This window comes from Castor canadensis, chromosome 16 (genome assembly GCF_047511655.1).
Source record: "Castor canadensis chromosome 16, mCasCan1.hap1v2, whole genome shotgun sequence".
Taxonomy (NCBI): domain Eukaryota; kingdom Metazoa; phylum Chordata; class Mammalia; order Rodentia; family Castoridae; genus Castor; species Castor canadensis.
Genome location: NC_133401.1, coordinates 9647417 through 9671397, shown reverse-complemented (window position 1 = coordinate 9671397; position 23981 = coordinate 9647417). Strand labels below are relative to the sequence as shown.

Here is a 23981-nt window from a genome sequence, read left to right as displayed (position 1 = left end):
ATAAGCGTATTCTGAGCGAGAGGGAACGGGCTGGCAGAACAATGGGCCCACTGTGTCACCCAGTTCCCTTGGGGAGGAGCAGCTGGGGCAGTGCAGGTTAAGCAGCCTTCTCCACAGGAGCCAGAGGCCAGAGACTTCCCTCTGTTGGAGAATCTAGATCCCTTGTGTTTCTCATCCAGGGCTGGAAGGATGGGCAAAGGCCTCTCATCCCAAAAGGCCCCTCTCGGGTATCTGGGAGGAGGTGAAGGTTAAGGGCTGGAACCCCACTCCAGGTCATCTGGGCCTCAGGATGCCACAGACAGTGCTCTAGGCAGGATACAGGCAGGAGGCTGGTGACAGACACCATGGACCCTCACATACTTGAGCTCCTGGGCAATGGCGGCAATCTGCTCCACCCGGTCCTGGTGTGCGGCCAGGTCACTCTCAAAGGCCTCGTGCTTGCGGATGAGGGCTTTGATGTCCGACAGTGTGGCCGTCTCATAGTCCCGGTGCTTCAGCATGGCTTCCTTCCCTGGAGGGAGAGCACAGGCTTGTGGACAACAGTACAGCAGCCCTAGGACTGTCCAGCAGGGGTGGGGGATGCATGGACCCCATATTCATCCTGACTGAAGATGATGCCATGAAGCCTAGAAACTCCTAGAACCTTCCTTGCCCTCCAGGGACAACTGTTCTAAATAGACCTAGAAGACATTTTGGAGTCTGTGGGCCTGAGACAGTTAACTCAACTCAACTCATACATTCTACACCGAGAGTCCTTCACTGTCAGGAAACCTAAGAATGGGATATTGATTCCATGGCTGGAAAGCTAGACACCCATTTCTGGAGGGTTATGATGGGAGAAGGTCCTGGGCTTGAAGCCCACGCCCCAGCGGGATCAGAAGAGGGAAAGCACTGGAGTCTGGGTTCCCATAGGAGCTGGCCCCCTGCTGCTAATGGCTCTCTGCAGCCAGGTTCCTTGCATGGTAGTCTTATCGCCCATCCCTGGGCCCAGCCACACGGTGCTCTGGCTTCCTATATGGTGGGCGGGCCATAGTTAGGCCCTTTGAAGGAGGGAACACTGTTATTAGTCCTGGAGCCAGGCTAATTACACACCCAGGAACAGAAACAAAAGTTCACACAGGGAAGCAGGGGAGATGCCAACCTGGGAAGGCCATCATGACCCCAGCTTCAGAGAATCCCCTCGGGCCTCACTGAACTGGCAGCTCAGATCACCTTTAGCTCTGCCCAGAGCACCTGACAAAGAGATGCCTACCCAGAGCCCAGGGCCCAGTTCTCTGTCCGTGGCATTGGCCTAGTCTATTTCACTGAGGCAACGTTTGAGAATGTGGCAGGCATGAAGCCAGTACAGTACTACCTTCATCTCACCCCAGCCTCGTCTGTTTGGCAACTACCAGTCACCCCTTGGAGAGGGTCTGGGAGACGGACTGCATGGGCCCTGCCACCCCTGTCCTAGGCAGGAGGCTTAACCACAAGGAAAGCTTGCAATTCCCTTTTCCACACTGTTTCTTTTTCACAGGGTAGGAACCAGAAATAGCAGTCCACGCTCCCACCTCAGCATTTGCAGCTGGGAGCTGGTGAGGGCGTCCTGGGAAGAACCAGCGAACAGGCTACAGCTGACTGCCTTGGATCAGACCACGGGGCAGGGTGGTAGGGGGGTTGTTCGGTGTTATTCCCGGCCATCCAAATCCCTGAGAAGCATCTAGGGACCCTCACCACTGCACTGTGGGTACAGAGACGGTGGTTCAAGCCAGCCCTGAGCCCCTCCCCGCAGGGATATGGAGGCTGCCCTAATCAGGCCCCAGCACCACAGAGAGGGCTCTGAGGCCAGCCTGCCCTCAGAGCTGTGTAACTGGCAATTCAGAGGACAGGCTTTGGGTCAGGACTGAGAGCCTGTAGGCCTCCCTGAGAACCTCAGGTGATGGGAGGGCAAGACAAAGTGCCTGAGGGGGAGGTGGATGCCCGGCCACGGGGCAGGAGTGTACGGAAGTTACTGAACCAGACTGGTCCTGGCCCCAGGCTGAGCTACTGTCTACTCGCCCTCAGGCCTGGGGAGGGAGCATCATACCCATGCCTTCAGCCTCAGGAAACCATCTTCCTGGAGCCCTAGGCAGCATGGAAGAGCTTCCCCAGAAGGGCTCTTCCACAGGGGTGATGCCCAGAGCTGCCCTGGAGGGACTAGATACATCATGTGCCCTTGGGCAAAAGTCTGCTGCTTGCCTGAGGAAAGCACTGTGCACAGGGCCAGGCACAGGGAGGCAACTGAGGTCTTTGGAATTAAGGAACAAAAGAATGAACTAAATGCCACCCCCATTCCCCACAAGATGGCATCACAGCCACACACCCTCCCCATAAGGCTCGCTGCCCAGCCTAGCTGCCTCTCACTACCTCTCCCACTGCATTCACATTCTTTCCCAGCACAGAAGGGATTAGGGGTTGCTCTGTCTCACAGCTGCTGCTAGACAGCAGGCCGAGCTAATGGGAGGGCATGAGCTGGGCCATAGCCAGGAACAGGAGAGGTGGGTGCAGCTACCCATGTTACCTCTGGGTAGGGATCCTGACATCTGGCTAGAGTTGGGACTGCCTGCCCACATAGCAGGGAGTGTGGAGGCGGGGGGACTGGAGATGCCAGTGCTCAGCGAGTAACTTGGGGGAACTGGGAGTGGGAGGAAGCTGTATGGGGCTAGCAAATAAGTGTGAAGCAGCTGGGCAGTGGTGGCAGGAGGGTCAGGAGGTGGGAGGGAGTGCTTGTTTTGTGGTGGTGGGGGTTGAACTCGGCTCTTTTGCTTTCCCAGGCACTGGCAGTTTTCTGAGGGCTTTCAGCCCCTTGGGATCTGGACTCTCAACCATGGTGTGGGTCCTGAATGAGGGCCAAGGACGTGATGGAATTCTACACCCTGAGCCAAGGGGACTAGCAGCTGCAGGCTGCTGAGAAATGGGAGGCAATGCTGTCCCTTTAGGAGAAGTGACCTGCTGGGGGAGGCCCCTGGAAAGAGGCTCTGGGCAGGGTGGAGGCCAGAAGGAGCTCACGGGGCAGCAGCTGGCAGTCAATGAGCACCATCTACAGGTCAGGCAGTGAAGCCAGGCAGCAACTCCCTGGTCAGGCCCTTAATGATCGAGCTGGGGACACAAACCCATCCAGCATGGCCTCTTCAGTATAAAGCCCACAGCCTCAGAGTGTGTGGGAGAGGGCAGGCAGACTGGCTGAACATGGGTGCCAGGAATGGAAACTGTCCTCAGAGAAGCCACAGCAAAGTGGCCCAGCAGAGGGACCATGAAGAGAAAGAGTGGGAGGGGGCTATGCTGTATTTCTTGATTCTTTTGTTTTTGCAGAAGTGAGGTTTGAACTCAGGGCCTCACGCTTGCTAGGGCCACTCCGCCAGCCCGCCAGCTGTGTTCCTAGATGGCTGATCACAGATAACTCAGGAAGGGCCACGCACGAGTAACCTCTGAGGCTAGAGTAGACTGGGCCATCCTGGCCCCAAGTGTGCCTTGCTGCCCAGGGCCAGGTGAACCAAAGCTAAATTTCCAATTAGAAAGGTGCCCAGCGGATCCCACCCAGCACAGGCGCGCGTGTGAGTGCGTCTTGAGCACCAGGGATGGAGTGAGGGTGTGGGGAGGAGCGCACCGTCAGTCCAGGCCTCGTGGATGGAGGCCTTCTGCCGAAACTTCTCTGCCAGGTGGTCGAGCCGCTCCAGCCTGCGGATCTCGTTTAGCAGCCACTCCTCATAGCCTTTCTCGGCCTGCTCCAGGTGTTGCCAGCCGTTGTTGATGTCCTGTGGGGCAAGAGAGGGATGCTGATGGAGGCCTGTCTGACCCCACCTTGCTGGGTGTGTGGGCTGACCCAGGCTGGCACACACAGGTGCAACTGCTTGGGACTAACGAAATGAACGTGAGTTCTGGAAGGTGGACTGATGGAGCGGATGAGGCTACAGGAGCCAAAGGTGCTGGTACAGGGGTTCAGATACTAATGATTCCACACAAGCCATGCTGTGTGTGGGGAAGGGAGTGTTAAAACCTTGGGAGATCCAGGTAGGGGGAACGTAGTAAAGTGGTGAGCACAGCCCTCACCCCGCCATGCCCCCAGAGGCTGTGGGTTTTAGTATAGATGACATTGGCCAAATAGCAGACCAGAGGGGGTTTGGAGGCACTCTGGAGTCATGCTGAGCCTGACAGCCAACCTGCTCCAGAGCCCCAGCGGGTACTCACCGAGACCATCCTGCCCTCGGAGGGCATGAAGGCAGGCCGGTTGCTGAGGCGCAGCTTGGTCTGCAGCGTGTTGAAGTTGATCTCCAGCTGGCACTTCTCCTGCACCTTGGGTGGCTTGTGCACGCGCCGGTAGTCGCGGAAATCCTCCAGCTTCTGCTGCATCTCCTGGATGGTCTTCTGGGGCACGCGGTCCTCCAGCCAGGGGATAGTGCGCCGGATCCACTCCAGCAGCTGTGGGCCCACAAGAAGCCATGGCAACCTTTGCAGGGAGTGCACTGACAGGGTCACACCCAGCTCAAGGGCACATGGGATCTGGACCCTGAAGGCCCAGTCTTCAGGGTTGCCCATTCCCCAACCCAAATTCTGGGAACGTGTGCCACTCCTGGGAACCACTGTGCTGGTCTCTGTCTCTGTCTACTTCTTGTTCATGCCTTTGCCCTCGGTCTTCCTTTCCCAGGTCTAAGTGGATGGTCTCAACTCAAAGCCCCCTCCACACTGTCACATGATGCATGGCCACTGGCTCCCTGGGCTCAGCTGTCTTGAGAGCCTTGCTCTGCCTAGCTCATAGACTGGTAAGTGCCCTCCTTACTTGGGTGGCCTGGGACAAGACAGTAGAGACTGAAAAGGAAAGTCACGTGTGTTCTCATGAGCTACTGTGATTTTGATGGGGTGAGGAAGAGTGAGACAGACAGACAGACTGGATGTTCTACAATTAGAGAAAAGTAAAGTCAAGTTACTTTGTAGCACAAACATGCTAGGAGAAGTGGGTCCCAAAGCCAACCTGCCAAGGATGGAGATGGCCTCAGCAGTGTGCACCTTTATGCTTAGTGCCAATGGCTTTTCCTTGGCAAAAGCTAGGCCCTGAGAACAGGTCCTTTTGCCTTGTGTTAAGATTAGTAAGGAGAGGCATCCCAGGTGGTAGTTTTGCGTTTTTGGCTTTAGTGGGGATGGAGCCCAGGGCCTTGTGCGTATTAAGCCAGCACTCTACCACAGAGCTACATCCCCAGCCCCTAGTTTTGCCTCTGTACAACATCCTCAACAAGGCAAACTAAAAAGTTCACCTAAACTGGGCAAGGTGGTTGGTGCATGCCTGTAATTTCAGCTACTTGGGAGGCAAAGATAGGAGGATCGAGGTCTGAGACTGGCCCAGGTAAAGTATGAGACCCTATCTGAGAAATAAACTGAAAGCAAAAAGACTGTGTGCATGGCACAAGTGGGAGAGCACTTAACTAGCAAGCGTGAGACCCTGAATTCAATCCCCAGTACCACAAAAAAAAAAAAAAGGGAAAAGAAAAAGTTGGCTACTCTGGGCTGGCTGTCAAATACTTTTCAAGTCTTCCTGGTCCACAAAATCTCAGTCTGAGAACACTGGTTCTGAAGGACAAACACCTGCTCTCTGGAAGCTTAAATTGAGCCTATCTGTAGGAACTCAATCTCCAGACCCAAAGCCCTCTGACATGGCAGCTACCAGTCTGACCTTTAGCCTTCTGCTGCCAAACCAAAAGGTTGCACACTGATCTCTGACCACAGGTCACAAGAGGTGACTCTGGTGGCGGGGGTGGAATGTGTGTGTGCACTCACATCGCTGGCCAGCCGCTCATAGTCTTCCATCAGATGTTCATTCTCCTGGTTCACAGCCAGCACCTTGCAGATCCGGTTGGCAGCAGTCTCAGCCTGGGGTGGGGGAAGCAGAGTCAGAGCTGCCTGGGGCTGGTGACCCTCCCTCCTGACAAGAATGTCCCCTGAAAGCAGAATGTCCCAAGGAGGAAACTTCCCCAAGGAGGGGAAGGAGGGCAAGGAGAGGAAGTGCAGCTCCAGCAAGATGGCCTTGAGTGACAGTGTCCTAACAGGTTGTCATGGCACCCTTGGCTTACTGTCAAATGCTCCTGCCTAGTGAGCTGGGCCCTTAGCACACCAAGAAGGATGGGGAGACCTCCCACCTCTGAGAGCCAGCTCACAAAAAGGACCACGACCTGAGGCTGAAACCTGGAGAGTGGGGCCTGCAGAGGTGGGTGCTGTTACCCGGGAGCAGCATGGTGCGCAGTGTGCAGGCAGAGCATGCTCAGCCTCTTCCTTCTTCCCTCACAGATGGGTATGTTACCAGGAGCTTGTGGGGACAGAAGGGAAGAGTGCGGGTGGTGGAGATGGGGAGTCAGCCCTTGTTCAGAACTACAGGTGTTTCCTGCCTCATCTTGCGGGAGAGTGTAAGGTGTGGTACAGGGGGAGGCGCCACACAGGAGAGACCAGGTACCTTTCAGGAAGCCCAGAAAGGGTCCGAGAGGAGTTGGAACGGCAACAGAACAGGAACAGAAATAGTGAGGAGGGTCTACAGAGTGATGGGGAGGAAAACAGAGAGGCTTGGGAGCTGGCACCTTGCCTGGCCTCTCCCATCCGCACACAGCACAGGGACAGGTGGGGAGGGACAGGATAGCCTTGCTGGCGTGAGTGCGTGCACACCCCTGCATCATGCTGTAGGACACATTCAAGAGCACCTGGGGAGGCTCACAGGCCTAGGCAGGGAACAGCAGCCCACCCGAGGGCAGGAGCACAGTCAGGGGCACAGCAGTGGTGAGTCACAGGGGCCAGCTCCTGACCTCTGACTGGGCAACACCTGGCATCCCAAGCTCAACCCTATTCTGCTGCCAGGGGTGCTGCCGGCCAGTAGTGTGTTGTTTCCTGCTGAATCCCTGGTCCCCAGCTCAGGGTTCAGGGCCTGTCAGGTACTCAGAGTTACTGAGAGAAATGCATGAGCAGAAGGATACTGGAAACACACTACTGGGAAAGCATGGCACACTCAGCACTGGGCCTGGGGTTTGCTCTGTATTTACGAAACAAAAAGCCAAGAGAACACTCTTTGAAGAAACTGGATGGAGGTTCTGAGGAAAAGACAGCAGCAAAAACAAAAAACGGGCACTGCAAGGCTGGCCCAAGAGGCCAATTCGTAGCTAGAAGGATGACTCTAGCCTGAGTCCAGCTCTCCCTTCCCTGAACAAGCCCATAAGCTGGCGTTGATCCTTCACAGGAGGAGTGGGCAACAAGCCTTCTGGGCTCAGCTGCCTCAAAACCTTCATGGCCCTGACCTGGGCTTTCCTTCTAGTACCTGCTCCACAATCCCCCAATGCTCCCTCTACTACCATGACCAAGTTCAACTCCAAACACAGAGGACATTTACGTAGAACAGAAAACAATCCTGCGTAGGCAATGGGATAGGCAGGGAGGCCTATAGGGTAGGTGCAAAGGCCACCATTCTGCTAACTGGGGGTCATGGCGAGGCATCTTCTCCCTCTGCTCATTGTTACCTGGCCTTCCTACTAGAGTGGGAGGTGTGCCCTCTCTGCTCCCTGCTGTGCCTTCCAGCAAAACACACCAGACAGAAGCCCTAATCACACACTGGGTAGATAAGTGGTGACAGGGTCCCAAACATGCTCATCTGGTTGGGGTCGAGAAGACCGCCCCCCCTCAGTTAGGCAGAGCATCCTGCAGGCCGCCATAACCCCCTAGCCATTCATGGAGCACTATTATACCAGGACCATTCTAAGTCTTTGCTTGCCACTCTGAGAACAATCCTGTGCAAGGTGCTGGTGTGACCCCATTTCACAGACGGGGAAACTTGGGCCAGATGACCTATCCAAGGGCACACTGCCAAGAAGTGGCAAGGCAGGCCACAGACAAGCCTGTCTAGTCTCTAAGGTGTCCACAGAGGAATGGCAGAGTGGGTCACTCTGTGACTTCAGGAACAGCTCTCAGCTTCCCTTAACTTCAGTTTTCTTTCCTTTCATATGGGGTTCAGGCATCCAGCCCTGCTGGAGGGCTCAGAGTGTAATAAGTGTTGAATAAACAGCACAGGTTCCTCCCCTCCTTGGCCTACATATCAGCTGCTAACAGGAAGTCCAGTCAGCAGAAGCAGGTGGCTGCCCAGATACTCCAGACAGCAGGAAAAATGACAGCACCGGAAAGGAGTCCAGCTGGGCTCAGGGAGAACCACGCTGGGAAGGAATGCTTCTGCCTGCTCTGTTGGCGCTGGCTCTTCTAGAGGGGGTGGGAAGGAGCTGCAGAAGCCCCATGAGGGGCCCGCAGGGCTTCCAGTGAGAGCACAACAGGCAGGCGGCCCTGGTGGTGATCATGGCAAGAAGGGGCATGTCAGTTCTGCCATCTATGGTGGTGCTGGGCTTCTGCTCCCTTGCCAGACAGTCTGGGACAACACCACCTGCCTCACAGGGATGTACACAGAGAGCACCTGTGGGAACTAGGCACAGGTCAGCACTGGCCAAACAGCGGGAGGCACTGGGGCCCCAAGGTCATGGGAAGTTTGCCCCAGGTGAGACTTCTGATTCCACGTTCCAAGCACACGTAGACAGATGGCAATGACGTGAGGATGACAGAGAGGGCACGTCTGCAGCCACAGCAGCAAGGGATCCTCCCCACCCCCAGCTCACCTTCTGGGCCCCCGAGAAAGCGTGGTAGAAGCAGGACACGTAAGTCATGACAGCCTTCTCATCTGGCCTCAGAGTGCCCACAATATCTGCGCAGAGAGAGAGAGAGAGAGAAAGAGAGAGGCAGGAGAGAGTGAAAGACACAGGAGGGTAGGTGGCCAGCTGGCCGGAGGCTCATGCGGGAGGAATCGCGCTTGCTCTGGACTGGAAGCCAGCTCCTCAGGCCTGGGTGGGCGCAGCCTGCTATGGTGTGTAGAGAGGAGGACGAGGGTCTGAATGAGGGCTTTCTTTTAAACCAGGCCCAGGTTTGAAACAGGCTATCCAAGGCCTCTATAAAAGCAGCTTCATTTTGGGCTGAAGGAGCCAAGTGCTGTTTTTGTTCTAAAATGTATATGGGACCATATCATGTGTAATCTACCTACCACCGTGGCACAAAACACCAAATGGTGCTGGGCATGGTGGTGCACATTCATAATCCCAGTACTGGGGAGGCTGAAGCAGCAGGATCTGGAGTTTAAACCCAGCTGGGCTACACAGTGAGACTCTATCTCAAAAACAAAAAAAACCTAAGTCTGCTGAGGTTGTCAGAGTGCATCAAGCTCTCTGTTCCTGGCTTTTGGCTTGTGCCTCTCCTCTGCTGCTCACTTCTCTCTACCCATTCACAGATGAGGGCTAAACAGACACCGAGAGCAAGGGTGAGCAGGCAGCGCTGCCCAGGAGTGTGGGTGGCTTCCAGTTGGAGAGAGGCCACTGCTGTCTGCAAGAGAAATGAGATGAGCATGGGAGGCGAGAGCAGCCGCGGCATTGGGCGGTGGCAGAGAGGCGGCCTGCCTGGCCTGCCCGGTACCTTCTGCGCTCCTGAAAAGGCATGGTAGAAGCTGGACACATAGGTCATTATGGCCTTCTCGTCGGGCCGGGCCGTGTTCACGATGTCTGCAAGTGAACAACAACGGTTAAACTGCCCGAGTGGGTGTAGGGGTGTCGTCGCCAGGACCCATGGGCTCTGGAGGCCACGACCATGCCAGGAGAAGGACCTGTGATTTAGGTGGGCTCATCCAGCTCTCCCCCCATCATGCCATGTCTCAGGAAAGGCCAGGGTTGTGGGAACTGAACTAAAATGAGGCTGCTTCCTTTCTCTGAGAGTGGCCTCAAGGGGCGCAGAACAGTGAACTCCAGGTCATGGAGCCAGAGACCCGGGTCATGGCTAGGGTGATGCTGGCTGGGAAACGGAGCAAAGCCGGAAGAGAAAAACAAAACATTCCACCCTGGTGGGTGCTAGGCTTAGTGCCTGCTGCAGGCAGGGAGAGAAGAGTCTGGGCTGGCTGTGGAAGCCAGGAGTCGGCCCTCTTTGGTCAATTTGCCAGGTCCTGAGCCCTGTCCTCAGGTGTGGCCCCCAGAGAGCACTCCTTTCCCTGCCCTTCTCTCTCTCTGAATGCATCTGGCCAGCCCAGGCTCAGCCTATCCTTACTCAGGCTCCCAGAGTGACAGTACTGTCCCTGGTTCACCCAGATCCATTCAGCCCTGAGGTTACTCCTAAGTTTTGATGAGCTCAAAGGCCCTTGCCCAAAACCAGGCCTACTCAGATGAGGCTCCTGGGTAATATGGTGTTTGTTGACTGAACATAACAGATGTACTTACCCTCTGCATCCAACATCTTGGGGATGTCTAGATATTTCTCCGCCACTTCAAAGGCATTGTTCAGGTTGGTGACTGGGTCATCCTGGGGAGGTGGGTGGGGGAAGCAGGAAGAATTCCATCAGGGGCAGGACCCAGGGCCAGAAGGGTACAAGGGCTGGCCTGGGAATGGGGAGGCCTGAGGGATGGGGCTGCAAATCATTCTTAGGAATTCTCAGCCATGTGTGCTGTGTGGGCAGGAGGAGGGCAAACCTGGATGAATTCAATTCCTACCCAAAGTGGGGCAAGCTATGGGCCTACTTTCTCCAGAAAAAATATGTACTTTTCATAGACTTCCCAGTCATCCTGGGACCTCAGCTTAACACCATGCTCTGGAACCTGACAGGTGCGGTCCAGGTCTGGTCTGAGAGCAATGCAGTGAGAGCACTCATGTCACCCTCCTGAGACCACCCACTGTCCTTCATGGGCTCCCCACGCTGCAAGAGCAGAGCCCGTCGCAGCTTATCTTTGCCGCCCTCACTAGTATCCAGCCAGAAGCAGACTCCTGTCCCACTGCACCACAACAGGTGAGGTGTGTCTGCCTCTAACCCCACGCTGCTCCCTGCAGGGCAGAATTCTTCCCAAATATGGCAGCTCAGAAGCATCTACTTCTGCAGAGGCTGTGGGCCCAGGCCCTGCCACCTGTTGGCCTGAGAACACATGCCCCGCCTTGTGTGGCTGGCTGCTTTAGACACACTTTCCTGCCTTCCCTGGAGGCCAGGAGCTCTTAAAGGCAGGGCTGGCTCTTTCAGATCAGAGTAAGACTGCACAGGAAATGGTGGCTGGTGGGGATGGTTTGCAATTCCCTCCTCTCCTCCCCATGGGCAGAGAAAGAATGCTTCTTAAATCCAGAAGGTCAAAGAAGAGGAGTTAGAAGGCATGCTGGACAGGCCCTAAAATAGCCCTGGTTGGTTACAATGTCCATGGAGGAAGATAGAACAGTCCCCAAAGGAGCAGGGGAGGTGAAAGTCAGCCAAAAGTCAGGGACTGGGGAGAGCTGACACAAGGCTCTTTCAGGCCTCCCAGCTGTACATGGAACCTGCACGTGGAAGTTAGCAATGAAAAGCCACTGGGATGGGGCCCAGAGTTAGGCCGTGGAAGGGGCTGAGATGCATACCTTTCTCAGTTTGTCATACTCAATCAGCTCTGGTCTGTGCCGGTGGATCAGGGCATTGAAGGCCAGACCATCCTTCCAACTGGGGAGAAAAGGCATAGGTTACGAGGTGGCACCTGACACCTGATGACTCAAGCACCCGCAGCAGTTACTAGTGCTCATTTATGGAGGGGTTAGCATGTTGCAGGCACTGTAGGGACATGGATGGCAGGGTGGCTATGAGAATAACCTCAAGAGCCCAAGCCTGGGCTCAAGTGCCAAGGTCTGCTGCTACTTTGGTTTCCATGCCTGTAAAACTGAGACAGTAACAGTAACTAACTCATAGGGCGATTGTGAGGATTCAGTGAGTAAATGCTTAGACCAGTATCTGATACTTGACAAGTCCTGGTGACTGCTGGTTTGGGAGATGGCCTAGCTGTGAGCCACACTGAACAGACGGCCTATGCAGGTGGCCATTGCCTGTACTGTGTGACCCCCCCATACCATGGCAGACATGACCCACCTGGCCCACCAAGGGCTAAGTGCCTGATGTGGCTTAGCCTGAGGATCTTGGGAAGAAAATGGTCCTCAAAAGATCACAAGCTGCTCACATCCTCCTCCCCGAGACACTGGCTCCCTCTGGGGTCAGGCTCATCGTCCCTGCTCAGAATAGCCTCCTGGTTACTTTCCACCCCCTAGCTCTGTTCTACCATCTTTACACAGCCCCTCTCCTATCTGGAACCAGTGGCTGGATTGTGTGCATCTGTGTTGTCTGTGGTCCTCTGCTGTAGGGAAACTCCCCTGGGGTGGGTCCTCTGCACCCCCACCATGGAAGCAGCAGGCAGGTCACAGGGAGCTACTGAGTCGATACTTAAGCAAGTGAGTGACACGGTCAGTCACCGCCAGGAGGAAAAGGAGGGAGATACCCAGAGAAGAGGCACGGGAGACACAGAGAGATGCCCTTCATGATGTGACGTGGCTGGGGCTCTTACCAGGGCCTGAGCCTGAGCCTCCAAAGCTGTGAGCTAAAGCTGCCTATATGGCCGCTAGCTACCATGGGCTATGCTTGCCCTCTGCCTGTGAGGCCCAGAGGATGAAGTATGCTGTCAGATGACTCCCTCCAATGCGCATGCCTTGCCAAAGAATTCCTGAAAACCTTCCCTTCCTTAGCAATGGTTCTCTCGGCCACTGATTATTCCTTCATTCAGCAAATGTGCTTTGTTTATCATCTAAAAAGATAGTCTCAAGTAAGCATGATGATATACACCTCCTATAATCCTACCTGCTATGGAGGTGAAGACAGGAAGATGATGGTTGGAGGCCAGCCTGCCCAACAGTTAGTGAGACCCTATCTCAAAAGCAAGCCAGGTGTGGTGATGCATACCTGCAATCCTAGATACCCAGGAGGTGGAGGTAGGAGGATCACAGTCCCAGGCAGACCCAGGCAAAAGCATGAGACCCTTTCTGAAAAACAAACTAAAAGGACTAGAAGTGTGGCTTAGCAGTAGAGTGCTTGCCTAGGAGGCCCTGATTTCAATCACCAGCACTGCCAAAAAGTGAGAAAGAAAAAGTAGGGAGGTGGAGATTAGGAGGATTACAGTTCAAGGCTAGGCAAAAAACAAGCAAGACCCTATTTCAACCAATAAAAACCTGGGTGTGATGGTGCATGCCTGGCATCTCAGCTAGTCATAAATAGGAAGATTGAGGTCCAGACTGATCCAGGCACAAGTTCAAGTCCCTATCTGAAAAGTACCTAAAGCAAAAAAGCCTGGGGGCATGCTCAAGTGGTAGAGTGCCTGCCTAGCAAATCCAAGGCCATGAGTTCAAACCCCAGTACAGCCAAAAAGAATTCTGCAATAAAAAAAGGGAGGGGTAAGGAGGCAACCACGTGCTGCTAATGGCAGAGTGCAGGGAGCCCTGCACAGCCCACAGACACAGAACTTCTGTGGACCTCATAGGCCCTGTGTGACCTGTCCCAGAGGCTTGGAGGGAAGTCACGTCAAGGGAGATCTGAGCTCAGGGCCACCTCCAGAGCCTTCTAAGTAGCCAGGATTACAGGCATGAGCTACTGGCACCTGGCTAACAGAGTACCTCTTTTTCTTCTCCCACCCAAGGGAGAGCAGATTCATGGATGGCCAAGTCTCACGCATCTTAGCAGACGGAGAACAAATCTCCCCAACTCTAAATTCAACACAATGGCAACCTAAGGACTGCTCCCTCTGGAGACATTAAAGTGGGGGAAAAGCTTGGTTGTTCTGAGAGTCACTTTGCTTGTGAGGAAGACGGTTCTAGAAAGCCTACAGGAGTGCCAAGTTTTACTGCCTTCAGGCAGCTGCTGTTTTCTCCTTGTAGAGGACCAGGGGACCTCCCAAAGGACTTGTGGGGGCCAGTGATGGGGAAGGTGGAGGCATGCACCTTGGGTCATGGGAGAAGGGGGCGGTTACCTGATATGGAAGTTCTGAACATTGACGTTCTTGTATGGGGCTGTCTTTCGCTGGCACCAGAGGAGGAGCCCTTCCTTGGCAGAGGTCTCTGCAAAACACACAAGGACAGTGAGACTGGCTCAAACATAAGCCTTGGGAACTCAGCCCAAGCTGGACGAAGACTTTCAGCCTGAGCCTGTGGACAAACACAACCCCAGGCAAGAGGACATCAGACGTCGCAACAAGGATAGCACTGACAGCAGCTCTGAAAGCAAAGCCGCTCCCATTCCGGATGCAAATAGATCTCTGTGTATCCCAGCCGCCAGCCTGCAGGGCCCAGTCCCGAGATGTCACCCACCCAGGCAGGCCCAAGAAAGTGATAGAGTCAGGACCCAAACCTGGGCTGAGTCCCTGACCACAAAGCCTGCATTTAGCCACCTCAGCATAATGGCAAAGAAGGCCTGAGCACCAGTCCTGGCCTCTTCTGCTCACAGACAGCCTGGCTGGCATCAGACTGGAAGTCCTGAGGACAGGGACACACCTGTCCCAGACACCACTGCAACTTGGCACCCAGGAGCCACCTCCACATGCTGGGCTAGTGGTTTTCTTCTTCCTGCAGTGTACAAGTGGCTGGCAGGGTGAAGCCCTTCCTAGATGGCCTGAACCACCAGGTCTACAGGTGGTATCGAATGAAAAAAGAACCAGCCCAAACCTGCCACCATCACTAGCTTGCCTTGTGACTCAGGTGCTGAACTGTAAAATGGGCCTGCTCATCCTGGCCCCCTTCATGAGGGAGAATGGGGGTCCACAGTGGTCACTAAGCACTCACTCCTGAGCAGGGCAGTCCCAAGGAAGAAGGAAGAGGCTGGAAGCACGAAGGCTTTGAAAAGGCGGCTCTCCGCCGTGCCTTACCTTCCACGGAGATGTCCTGGATGGCAAACCTTAGGATGATGGTCCAGATCATGCCCAGGGTCATCTTCGCATTGCCGTCCACAATCTCTGCATGCAGGCAAGAGCAGAAGGAAAGGAGGCTGTGAGTCACAGTGAGGCTCCTCAGCTGTGCTGAAGGCAACCTTCTGGCCCCACCTGCAGGCCTGTCGGACCACCAGACAGCCTCTCCACTTTGCTGGGAGGAATCCTGCCTCATACAGTTCATGTAGCACTGTTCTCACAGTCTTCCCAGGGCCTCAGGCCTCTGTACATGTGTTTCCTGGGCTGAAAAGACTTCACCGCATGCCAGCTCTCACCAGCCGGCTCATGGGACTGCTTCTCCATGAGGGCTGTCCCAGTTGTGTGGCCCTTAGTTCATGCCTGTCACTGTACCTACCACTCTGGCAGAGATTTGCCTTTATGTGAGCGGTGTCACCCTTCGAATAGATGGTTTCTTATCTCTGCTTGGTCAGCGCACATATTTCAGTACTGTCTACTAAGAACCTGCCACTCACTTCTTTCCAGCCATACTTCTTCCACCTTGCCCACGAACTGCAGCCTTCCCCAGAGCACGATGCAGCTGCCTCCCATGGACCCTAACAGTCCACCTCTACACAGCAGCAGTTGCCTCAGATTTGTGTCACACCCTTATTAAAACTTTGAGGTCTATGCGGTCTGTCCCAGACGACCAGCCCTGCCCCAATTCCCCACTCAGTCCTCTGGCTGCAGCCCCACGGCAAGCCAAGCCAAACAGGGATATTCTTTTCTTTATTTTGTTGTTTTGTTTTTTGTTTACAAGGTCCAGGCTGGCCTGGAACTCAATAGCCTACTGCCTCAACCGTATGAGCAAACACTGGAATTACAGGCATGTACTACCACAGCTGGCTAAGCCAGGGTCCTCCCTGCTTTGAGGAACTCACACTACCTGTGCACCCACAAAGGTGCCCTAGTCCCATTTCCAGTGGCTGGGTCTTCTCCTCCTTGGAGCCTAGGCTTCCTTGTGGTTTCTCAAATGGAGGCCCTACCCTGCCTAGCTCCTCCAATGCCATCTGGTACCCCTCAGCTCAACACACCAACCAGGCAAAACAGCTTTGGAGGAAAGGGTGGGACAAGAGCCGGAGGAACAAGGTGAAGGGCAAGCTGCTGGTTCCCCGATCCTTGGGAACAGAGAGACTGAGGGCAGGCTTGGTTTGGAAGCAGTAGAGGAACCCTTCCCAGGGTCCATCTTCCCAGGGCCATGAGCAAAAAAAAAAAACCTGTCCTATTACCACAATGGAGGTGCTGCACCTGGAGTAGCAGGTGACAGCTGGAAGTCACTTTGGCTTTCAGTTTGCAAGATGAGGAACTGGGCTCTGCTTGCTGCTCAGGGGCAGGGAAGGATACAGGTTCTCTCCTGGTCCTGTCCCGAGATACGGAGAAGAGCCACACACCCCTTCCCTCGCTGCAGTCTCCTGAGGACTGGCCTCCACACTAGTCACCACAGGTGGAGGCTGGGCACAAAGGCTCAAGTCCCTGGGAGGGAAGGAAGACTACTGTCTTACGGCACAACCCCAGCTGCTTCTCTGACTGGAAGCTGTGCCTCTGCCTACCTTCTCTTTCATCTCCCCACAAGGAAGCCACACTCCTGTGACTGCCGGGCCACATGGAGGGGCAGGGAGGAGGGGCAGGATGAGGGTTCTCAGGTGCTCCAAGGCCTGCAGACTCCCTTAGGCTGCACTTTGTCCCAGATCCTGATGGTCACAGGGGTTGGAACTAACAATTTGGGCATGAATAGGGAACATTTTCAGACTGAACTTTCTTCTCCAAATGAAGCCATGGCCTGCCACGGGTCTCTCCTCTGACCCCTTCCGTATTTACAGATTAGCATTTGAGCAAAACAAATGCAGCTGTGAGCAGAAGGCTGGCACAGAGCCCAGAGGAAAGACCCATGCAAGGACAGAAAATCTTTGGGTCTGTGATTGAATTTTGGGGCTTTCATCATTTTTTAAACAAACATCAACCACCTCAACCATGGCATGAAGGCTTGGCATCCCTGCTCGGAGAGATCTCAGGCTGGGACAGGGCCTTGGAATTCAGTACACACATTCTGGCCCAGAGTCCTGGCCAAATTCTCAGAGTCCTGTCATTAATGGCAATTAGTTTTCTTTGTTTTTCTAAAAGCTGGGACAACATGGATGTCAGGGCAAGAAACCCCACTCTGACTAATGAGCAGAGCTGTAAGCCCAGCCTGCTGGGAAACTTCTTGGCTCCATCAGGACTCCCCTCATCTCCAAAAGCGCCTGTGAGCTCAACCCCAGCCTCTGTGGAGAACCACTGCTTTAGGGAGACGGTTCAAGGCTGGAGGGGCCTGTCCTAGGTGTCCCCTTGGGGGCATTGAGGATCCTGGGGTGTCTGGGGCCACAGTTTTCCAGCCTGTATACCTGATGCCAAGTCTTTGACCATGCATGCCCTGCTGGGGCCACTGGCTTCCTGCTCTTGTCTCCACTACTTCTTAACCACACATACCAGGCAGGGTGGATGCCAGAGGTGCTCCTGGCACAGACAAGTTAGGTCACGTGCTTGTTGCTGTCTGACAGGTGACAGGCTCAGTACAGAGAACAAGTGTCCAAGTCAAAGTTATTTTTCTCTCCCTGCCCCTTGTAGCTAGGTACATCGTACTTTCCAGATTAGAGTTGCACCAGCCTGGATTTTTGTTTTCTTTTTTTTTTTTTTGTGGCACTGGTGTTTGAACTCAGGGGCTCATGCGTGCTAGGCAGGCACTCTACCACTTAAGCCACTCTGCCAGCCTATTTTAGTTTTGGGTATTTTTGAGATAGGATCTCATGAATTATTTGCCCAGGTTGGCCTTGAACCTGGATCCTTCTGATTTCTGCCTCGTGAGTAGCTAGGATTATAGGCATGAGTCACTGGACTCTTGCCTCAGCATCCTGAGTGCTGGGGTCACAGGTGTGCATGACCACACCCAGTTCTGCCTGGATTTTCCTGCCGGGTGTGGAGTTTGTCAGCTCAATATTCTACCATGTACAATCGCAGTGGCCACTACTGAATATATATTAGGGCTTTAAGTGCTCAGTGCTTGGTACTGTGTCTGGAGTGCAGACGTGCGTCCTGACGTGTGGAGCCAGCTCAGCTGGCCTGGCTGCCCCTCATACTCACCTTCTGCCCCGATGGAGACCAGCTTGACTCCCTTGCTGGCGATGAAGTCCAGAGCTTTGTTCACATTGTTGATCTTGTGCACTCTCATCTTCCCCCGCTCCGGCTTGGGTAACCGCTCCCCTAAAAGTGCACAGAGGGAAGAGGAGAGGAGAGACAGGACTCAGTGTCTCCTCTGCTCTTCAAAAGCAGGGTGCAACTGCACAGGCTGAGGCCTGACGCACACTGCTCTTCCCTGCCAGTTGGGTGGGCAGTGTCTCTGGGGCCTGCTGGGCCAGGATGGGCTGCAGCGGGCTATACCCAGCCTTGCAAGCCTCACCTGAAATGACTTCCAGGAGCAGCATGAGCTTCAGTCCATCCCGGAAGTCTTCATCAATGTTCTCAATCTGCGTGCCCGCTTTCCGCAAGTGGGAGTTGCACCAGGCTGTGAAGGTCTGTGAAGAGGAACAGAGTGGACAAGGGGTCAGCTCGGCTGTTTAGGCTCTCTACCAAAAGCACAGGCCACAGCTCTGACCCTGCGGGAACAGCAGTTACTGTGAACACACATTGTTTCTGACCTTTACAGTGAACCAGGCAGGTAGAAATGAGGAAAGCAAGGCCCAGGGTGGTGAATACAGACCACACCATCACCAGGGTGGTATGTGGAGGACCTTGGACTTGAGCCCAAGTCTGCGGCAAGTGCTCCTTCCACAGTGCCAAGCAGCTTTGAGAAGCCCGATGTCACTCATCAGTCCTGCAAGCCTGGCTAAGAAGTCAGGGCCCTGCCTTGAGGGGCTTAGGTTCTCCTTCTCAGGCAGACATAGGCCCCGGCCCGGCATGGGCCTCCTTTACTACCCTCCTCCCCCCCAGGAGCTCAGCGGCTGCTCTCCTATCACTGGCCAGATATGGCCTGTGATAATAAGGCAGCTGGGCAAAGTACTTCCACAAATCCAAGGTCTCCAAGCCCTGTCTCCATCCCTATACAGTTAGTTTTCTACAGGCCAAACACCCTGGCCTGTCTTCCCTAGAGAACATTCCATGTCCCATCCTTCCAACTTCTTTTTTTGTTTGTTTGTGTACTAGGGAACCCAGGGTCTTGGGCAAATGATCTGCTACTTGAGCCACTTTGAGACAGGGTCTTCCTAACTTTGCCCGGATTGGCCTTGAACTCTCAATCCTCCTGCCTCTGTCTCCCAAGTAGCTGAGACCATCATACCTGACCTCATCTTTCTAAATCTTAAGACCCTATGTACCTTAGAGGAGACTGGAAGGCAAGTGGGAGACAGTGATATCTGAGGAAGTTTCTGAGGACTGGCTGGATGGCGAAAGGGTATTTTCTGGTGGGAAGGGACCTGAGCAACAAGTCTAAGTCCCAGAGCTGATGGCAAGGATGATGATGGCAGAACACCCAAGTGCCCTGTGAGTTGGGGCGTGTTATCAGACATCAGTGCCACAGAATTGGCTCAGATCAGTTAACACCAACATGTCCAGGCACCTGCTGGGGAAACCGGCCCTCTTCCCATAGCAGGGTCTGGGAAAAACCCAAGTCTCCAATTATCCTAGGAGTTCCTGTGCCCCATACCCACCCTGTCCCTCAATCTGCAGGGGCCAGCATGGAGGTGGATAGACCACCAGAGATGTGCAAGAGCTCATTCCATGCCCAGGGCTTCTATGGAGCCTCTGACCAAGCACCACGTGTTCTGACAACTGTCATCAGGCCTACTCATTCGGGGACTCAGGGCAAAGCTCCTCCCAGACAAAGATGCTGCCTAATTAATATGCCACCCCACGGTGTGGACCAGCCAGAAGCTTCCTTCCAAATCTGACTAGGGGCAACAAGAAGCTACAAATCACTTTGCCCCACCTCTCACATGCTGCAGACAGAGACCCTCTTGGCTGTATGATGCTGTCCCCCCAAGCTAAGGACACTATTGCCTGCCTCTGCTTCACCATGCAGCCGCCAGTTATCCAGCCTTCAAACCACAACCCCACCGGGCAAGGTGGCCTGGGCTACATAGAAAAACCAATTCAAAAAATGAAAACCTGGAATACAGCTCCTCCAGTGCACCACTCCACTAGCTTCCCAGTCTGGGTCCACTGGAAGGGGACCTCCATTCAGGCGCCATCCAGATCACCTCTCTGGTCTCAACAGTGCATCTCCTCTTCTGCCTCCTCATGCATGTGAGATCCGAGGGGACGTACCACAGGCAGGTTCTCACTAGAAGCACATCAATTTGCCTTCCCATTTCCCTTGTTTCTTCTATACCACTAGACTCAAGACAAACCAGGGCTAGATGCTGCTTAAGCCACTCAGGTGGTCAAGCTTCCTGGCTTTCCTAACATCAGTTTTTTCTTGTGCAGCATGGTGATGAAGACACCACCAAGACATGGTCATCATGAGAACTGAGGACTCCAGGTGACAATGCCTGCAGGGTGCATGGAGGTGCTCGGTATAGCAGCCCTGGGTCTCTCAGAGTCTCCTGCTTCTGCTCTGGTTTCAGAAACTGCCCAACTGTTTTACAAAGTGCTTGCCCTGTCCCCTGCCTACTTTTGCTACCATACACAGTCCTTGGCATCTCTCTGGCAAACAACCATCTCCACTCAATTTTTGTCTTAATGAATGTAACAATGCACAAGAGTGCTCTCCTGCCCATGTGAGCTCCACGGGGGGTGGGAGGCATGGCTTGCAATGCCTCTAGGATGCCCAAAGCACAGCTGGCCTCTAGGACTGCAGAGGCCACTTACAGAGCTTGAAGGATAGGCTGGGGCGTGGGTTAGTGGTAGTGGTGAAGCACCTGCCTAGTATATGTGAAGTCCTCAGCTCCATTCCCAGCATCTCCAGCAGAAAGAAAAAGGAAAAAGAAAAGATAGGAAAGAAAGACAAGACCCCAGTACATCAATTAAGAAAAAAGAAAAAAGAAAAAAAAACCAGAGAGCGCTCAGAGACTCTGTAAGTGCAGAGGAGAGTAGTAGACAGGGCTGGGCAAGAAGTAGCCAAGGACGCTGGGCCTCTGCTGTTGTATATACCTGAAAGATACTGTTAAGACAACAAACTGGCCAACTCACTTTCCACAGCCCAGGATGCAGGAGGGCAGATCCTGGAGGAGGCTCCCTCGCACACCTATGCTACCGGGAGCCCAGGTCTAGGCACCCGATGTGCAGGGAAGGCCAGGCACTTGTCTGAACAGCACCTTCCTGACTTGGCCTGCACGGGCTGCTCTGCAAAGGACACAGGCCTGGGTCTGAATGCCAGCTCCTTGGCTAACCTGCTCTGTTTCCAACCAAGTGACTTTACCTAGTTTAGGCTGTTTCCCTCCGTGAGATGGATTGATCAGAATCTACCTCCAGCAGTCGCTCTAAGGATTAAACTGGGGGGAATGGGAGAAATACATTAAAAGCACCTGTCACAGTCCCTGGCATCATGTGTGCCAGATGAATCACACACACTGTCTGGTTGCTGCCTAAGCAATCTCAGGAAGGGCAGGATGCTACTTCTCTTCCGCCGAGGCCTCAGCCCATGTTGCAGTTTGGGGGAAATGTGAACTCAGGGGCTTCTGCAGAGAGAGGGTCACCAGTCTGACCTGTGGAGCGCAGAACAAACTTCAGCCCATCAGATGCAGGCCATCTGTCCTACAGGGGCTGCTGCACTAACTGCCCTTTAGCCTTCATCCCCATCTCTGCTCACCTTCTCTGGGGATAAACCAGAGTTATGGCTCAGGGATCATGCAAACCTGTATTCGAGCCTTGCCTCAGCCACTGGGCAAGTAATGGGCCTGGGTTTCCTGGCTGATGAATAGGGACCGTACTCTCTTCTCTTAAGACAAGTGTTAAACAAAATGACACAGGTACATCATTCAGCCCTGGGCCTGGCGCAGACCAAGTGTTCAGTGTTATACAAATGTCAGAGGAAGGCCTAATTTTAAATAAGTGATAGCTATACTGCATACATCTGTCTTCCTGACAGGCACAGTCCTGGGCAGGACACAAAGCAGGTGCCAAGAGCTGGCTGCCAGGCCTCCTGTCTGTACCCCATGCCTCACTTGGCTGATTCCTCCTCCTGGAAGATGAGGATGTATATTGACAATGGAGGCTCCCATGGCCCTGAGCTCTGGACAAGGGCAGTCTGGGTGCTCAGGAGACCACCCTCGGGCACAAGCAACTGCAATGCCACTTCTCCATGCAGTGAGACTGTGAGGAGGAGTCAAAGTTGGGATGAGACAAAGATAACATGCTGCTTAGATCCTTCCTCTCCTTCCCTGGTTTAGACAAGGATGTGTGGGGTGGATCGTGTAGAGCAGTGGTTTCAATAGCTGGAGGCTTCATGTGCCCATCACAGCACAGCCCCTCCACTGGGCACACTCTCAGGGTGCGAGCCACGGGGCCATGCTGACAAGGTGTGCCTGCTCTGTGGTGCACTGAGCTGTGCAGAGTCAGCTACATTCATTCTTTCAACAATTATCTGTTGAGTGTCCCCAGAGCTAAGTCTGCAGGGAATAGCTGGCAGTGAGCAGACAGACAGAAGCTGTGCTCATGGCTTTGGCCACAGGAAACACCTTAGGAATACCCAAGCCAGCTAGTGCCAGGTAGTGTTCTAGGCACTCTGTCACCTATTAGCCTCTCTCATACTCAAACCATCAGGTGAGGTAGGGCTGCTTTTTACAGATGGGCCCATTTTACAGATGGGAAACCCTGGGCTTGAGAGACCAACAGACTTGCCCACATCCACACATACCTAGACTTACAAAGCTGGATTTATAGCTAGGCACTGCAGCTTCAGGGGCCCTTAAGTATTCAGCTGCATCAATGTCTCCTGCCTCAAAGTGGAAGCTATGGTGTTCACAGTGGAGGTGAGATCTGCAGGGGAAGGGAAGCGCCTCAGCTGAATGATGAGAAGGAGCCACTAGGACAAGAATAAGGGCAATGCGTGTGCAAAGCCCTGCATCAGTAAGGCCAGAATGTGCTCAGAGAAAGAAGTGAGACAGAAGGTGGAGGAAGGCTTTAAAAGGTCACATTGGCTGCTGCTGGGGAAAGGGTCAAAGGGGCAAAGGTCAACATGTGATGAACAGAAAGGAAGGAAGGGTAAGAGCCACAGAGAAACTTCTTCCTGGCACCAGGAGGAGAGCAGGGAAGCCATGTCAGGGATGCCTGGGAAAGGAAAACCCAAGGTCTCCACTTTATCTGGAAGGAATCAAAGCCCCTGGAAACTCAGGAAGCATCAAGCTCTTCCAGGTTTCACTGTTGCTCTCCATGGCTGCTGTGCCAACTCTGCCCCGCCAGCTGTACCCCAGTCCCTCATCTCAGGGCACTCCAGGCACAAGTGCTGACGAAGAACCTCATCACAGACAGGGCAGGAAGGAATCAACCAGACAAAGAATGCGCCTTCTCCAAGTCAAAGGTCACCAGCAGGGACGGTTAACTGCTCCTTACCATTCTCACAGCAGGTATGTTCTTAAACATGCAAGATGCAGTCCTCTCCACCAGATGCAGGAGGAAACTGAGGCAGGAGAGGTTAAGCAACTTGTCTAAGGCCACGCTACTAAACACAAACCTAGGTTGGGGGCACTCCATGATGACAGACAGAATGGTTCCGAGGTGCTGGTCTAGCAAGGGAGAGCCAGCATAACCCAGCCAAGAAGCCCCAGGTGGTACATGAAGGGAGTGAAGGGAGCTCGTACCCAGCCCTTGCCCAATTTGGGGAGGAAGGACGTGGATTCGGCTCTGTAGCCCACAAGCTGCTGAAGTCTACAGTTGCCAAAACAGCACAAGGTGCGAGTTGAAACGAGGACAGGGGAGAGGAGTCTGCTGGTTCCTTGGGGCTTCCTGCCACTACTCACCATGTGCTGAGACCTTGATGAGCAGCTTAAGGTGAACCTGGGGCTCCAGTTAGAGCTGTTTCTGCTTTGTCATGAATAGTGGGGGAGGGAAAGAGGCCCTGGCATCACTAGTCATAAAGCCCCTCCTGTGTCATGGGACCCCTCCCAGGCACCAGGATGTGGGGCAGCCACGTGAATGAATGATGGATATTGTTCAGGAGGTGATCTAAGCAGCCAGGAATGTGGCCACAGTGGGTTTTAAGGAGCCATTCATGGC

At 54.1% G+C, this 23981-nt stretch overlaps 1 protein-coding gene across 5 annotated transcripts in view; it reads right to left on the bottom strand.

Moving 5' to 3' along the window:
• Actn4 (actinin alpha 4) overlaps positions 1 to 23981 on the bottom strand; it is a 67168-nt gene that overhangs the window by 7044 nt on the left and 36143 nt on the right. For 3 of the 5 annotated variants that reach the window (XM_020178599.2, XM_074057181.1, XM_020178600.2), the window contains exons 2-12: positions 18232 to 18346; positions 17916 to 18035; positions 14742 to 14828; positions 13851 to 13938; positions 11431 to 11509; positions 10278 to 10359; positions 9487 to 9572; positions 5788 to 5880; positions 4207 to 4437; positions 3626 to 3773; positions 361 to 511 (exon numbers count right to left, since the gene is read on the bottom strand). In XM_020178599.2, coding sequence (XP_020034188.1) covers positions 361 to 511; positions 3626 to 3773; positions 4207 to 4437; positions 5788 to 5880; positions 9487 to 9572; positions 10278 to 10359; positions 11431 to 11509; positions 13851 to 13938; positions 14742 to 14828; positions 17916 to 18035; positions 18232 to 18346 — 1280 coding nt within the window. Of the gene's footprint in view, positions 1 to 360; positions 512 to 3625; positions 3774 to 4206; positions 4438 to 5787; positions 5881 to 8642; positions 8729 to 9486; positions 9573 to 10277; positions 10360 to 11430; positions 11510 to 13850; positions 13939 to 14741; positions 14829 to 17915; positions 18036 to 18231; positions 18347 to 23981 lie in introns of all 5 variants that reach the window. The other 2 variants (XM_020178601.2, XM_074057180.1) reach the window with 1 other exon arrangement.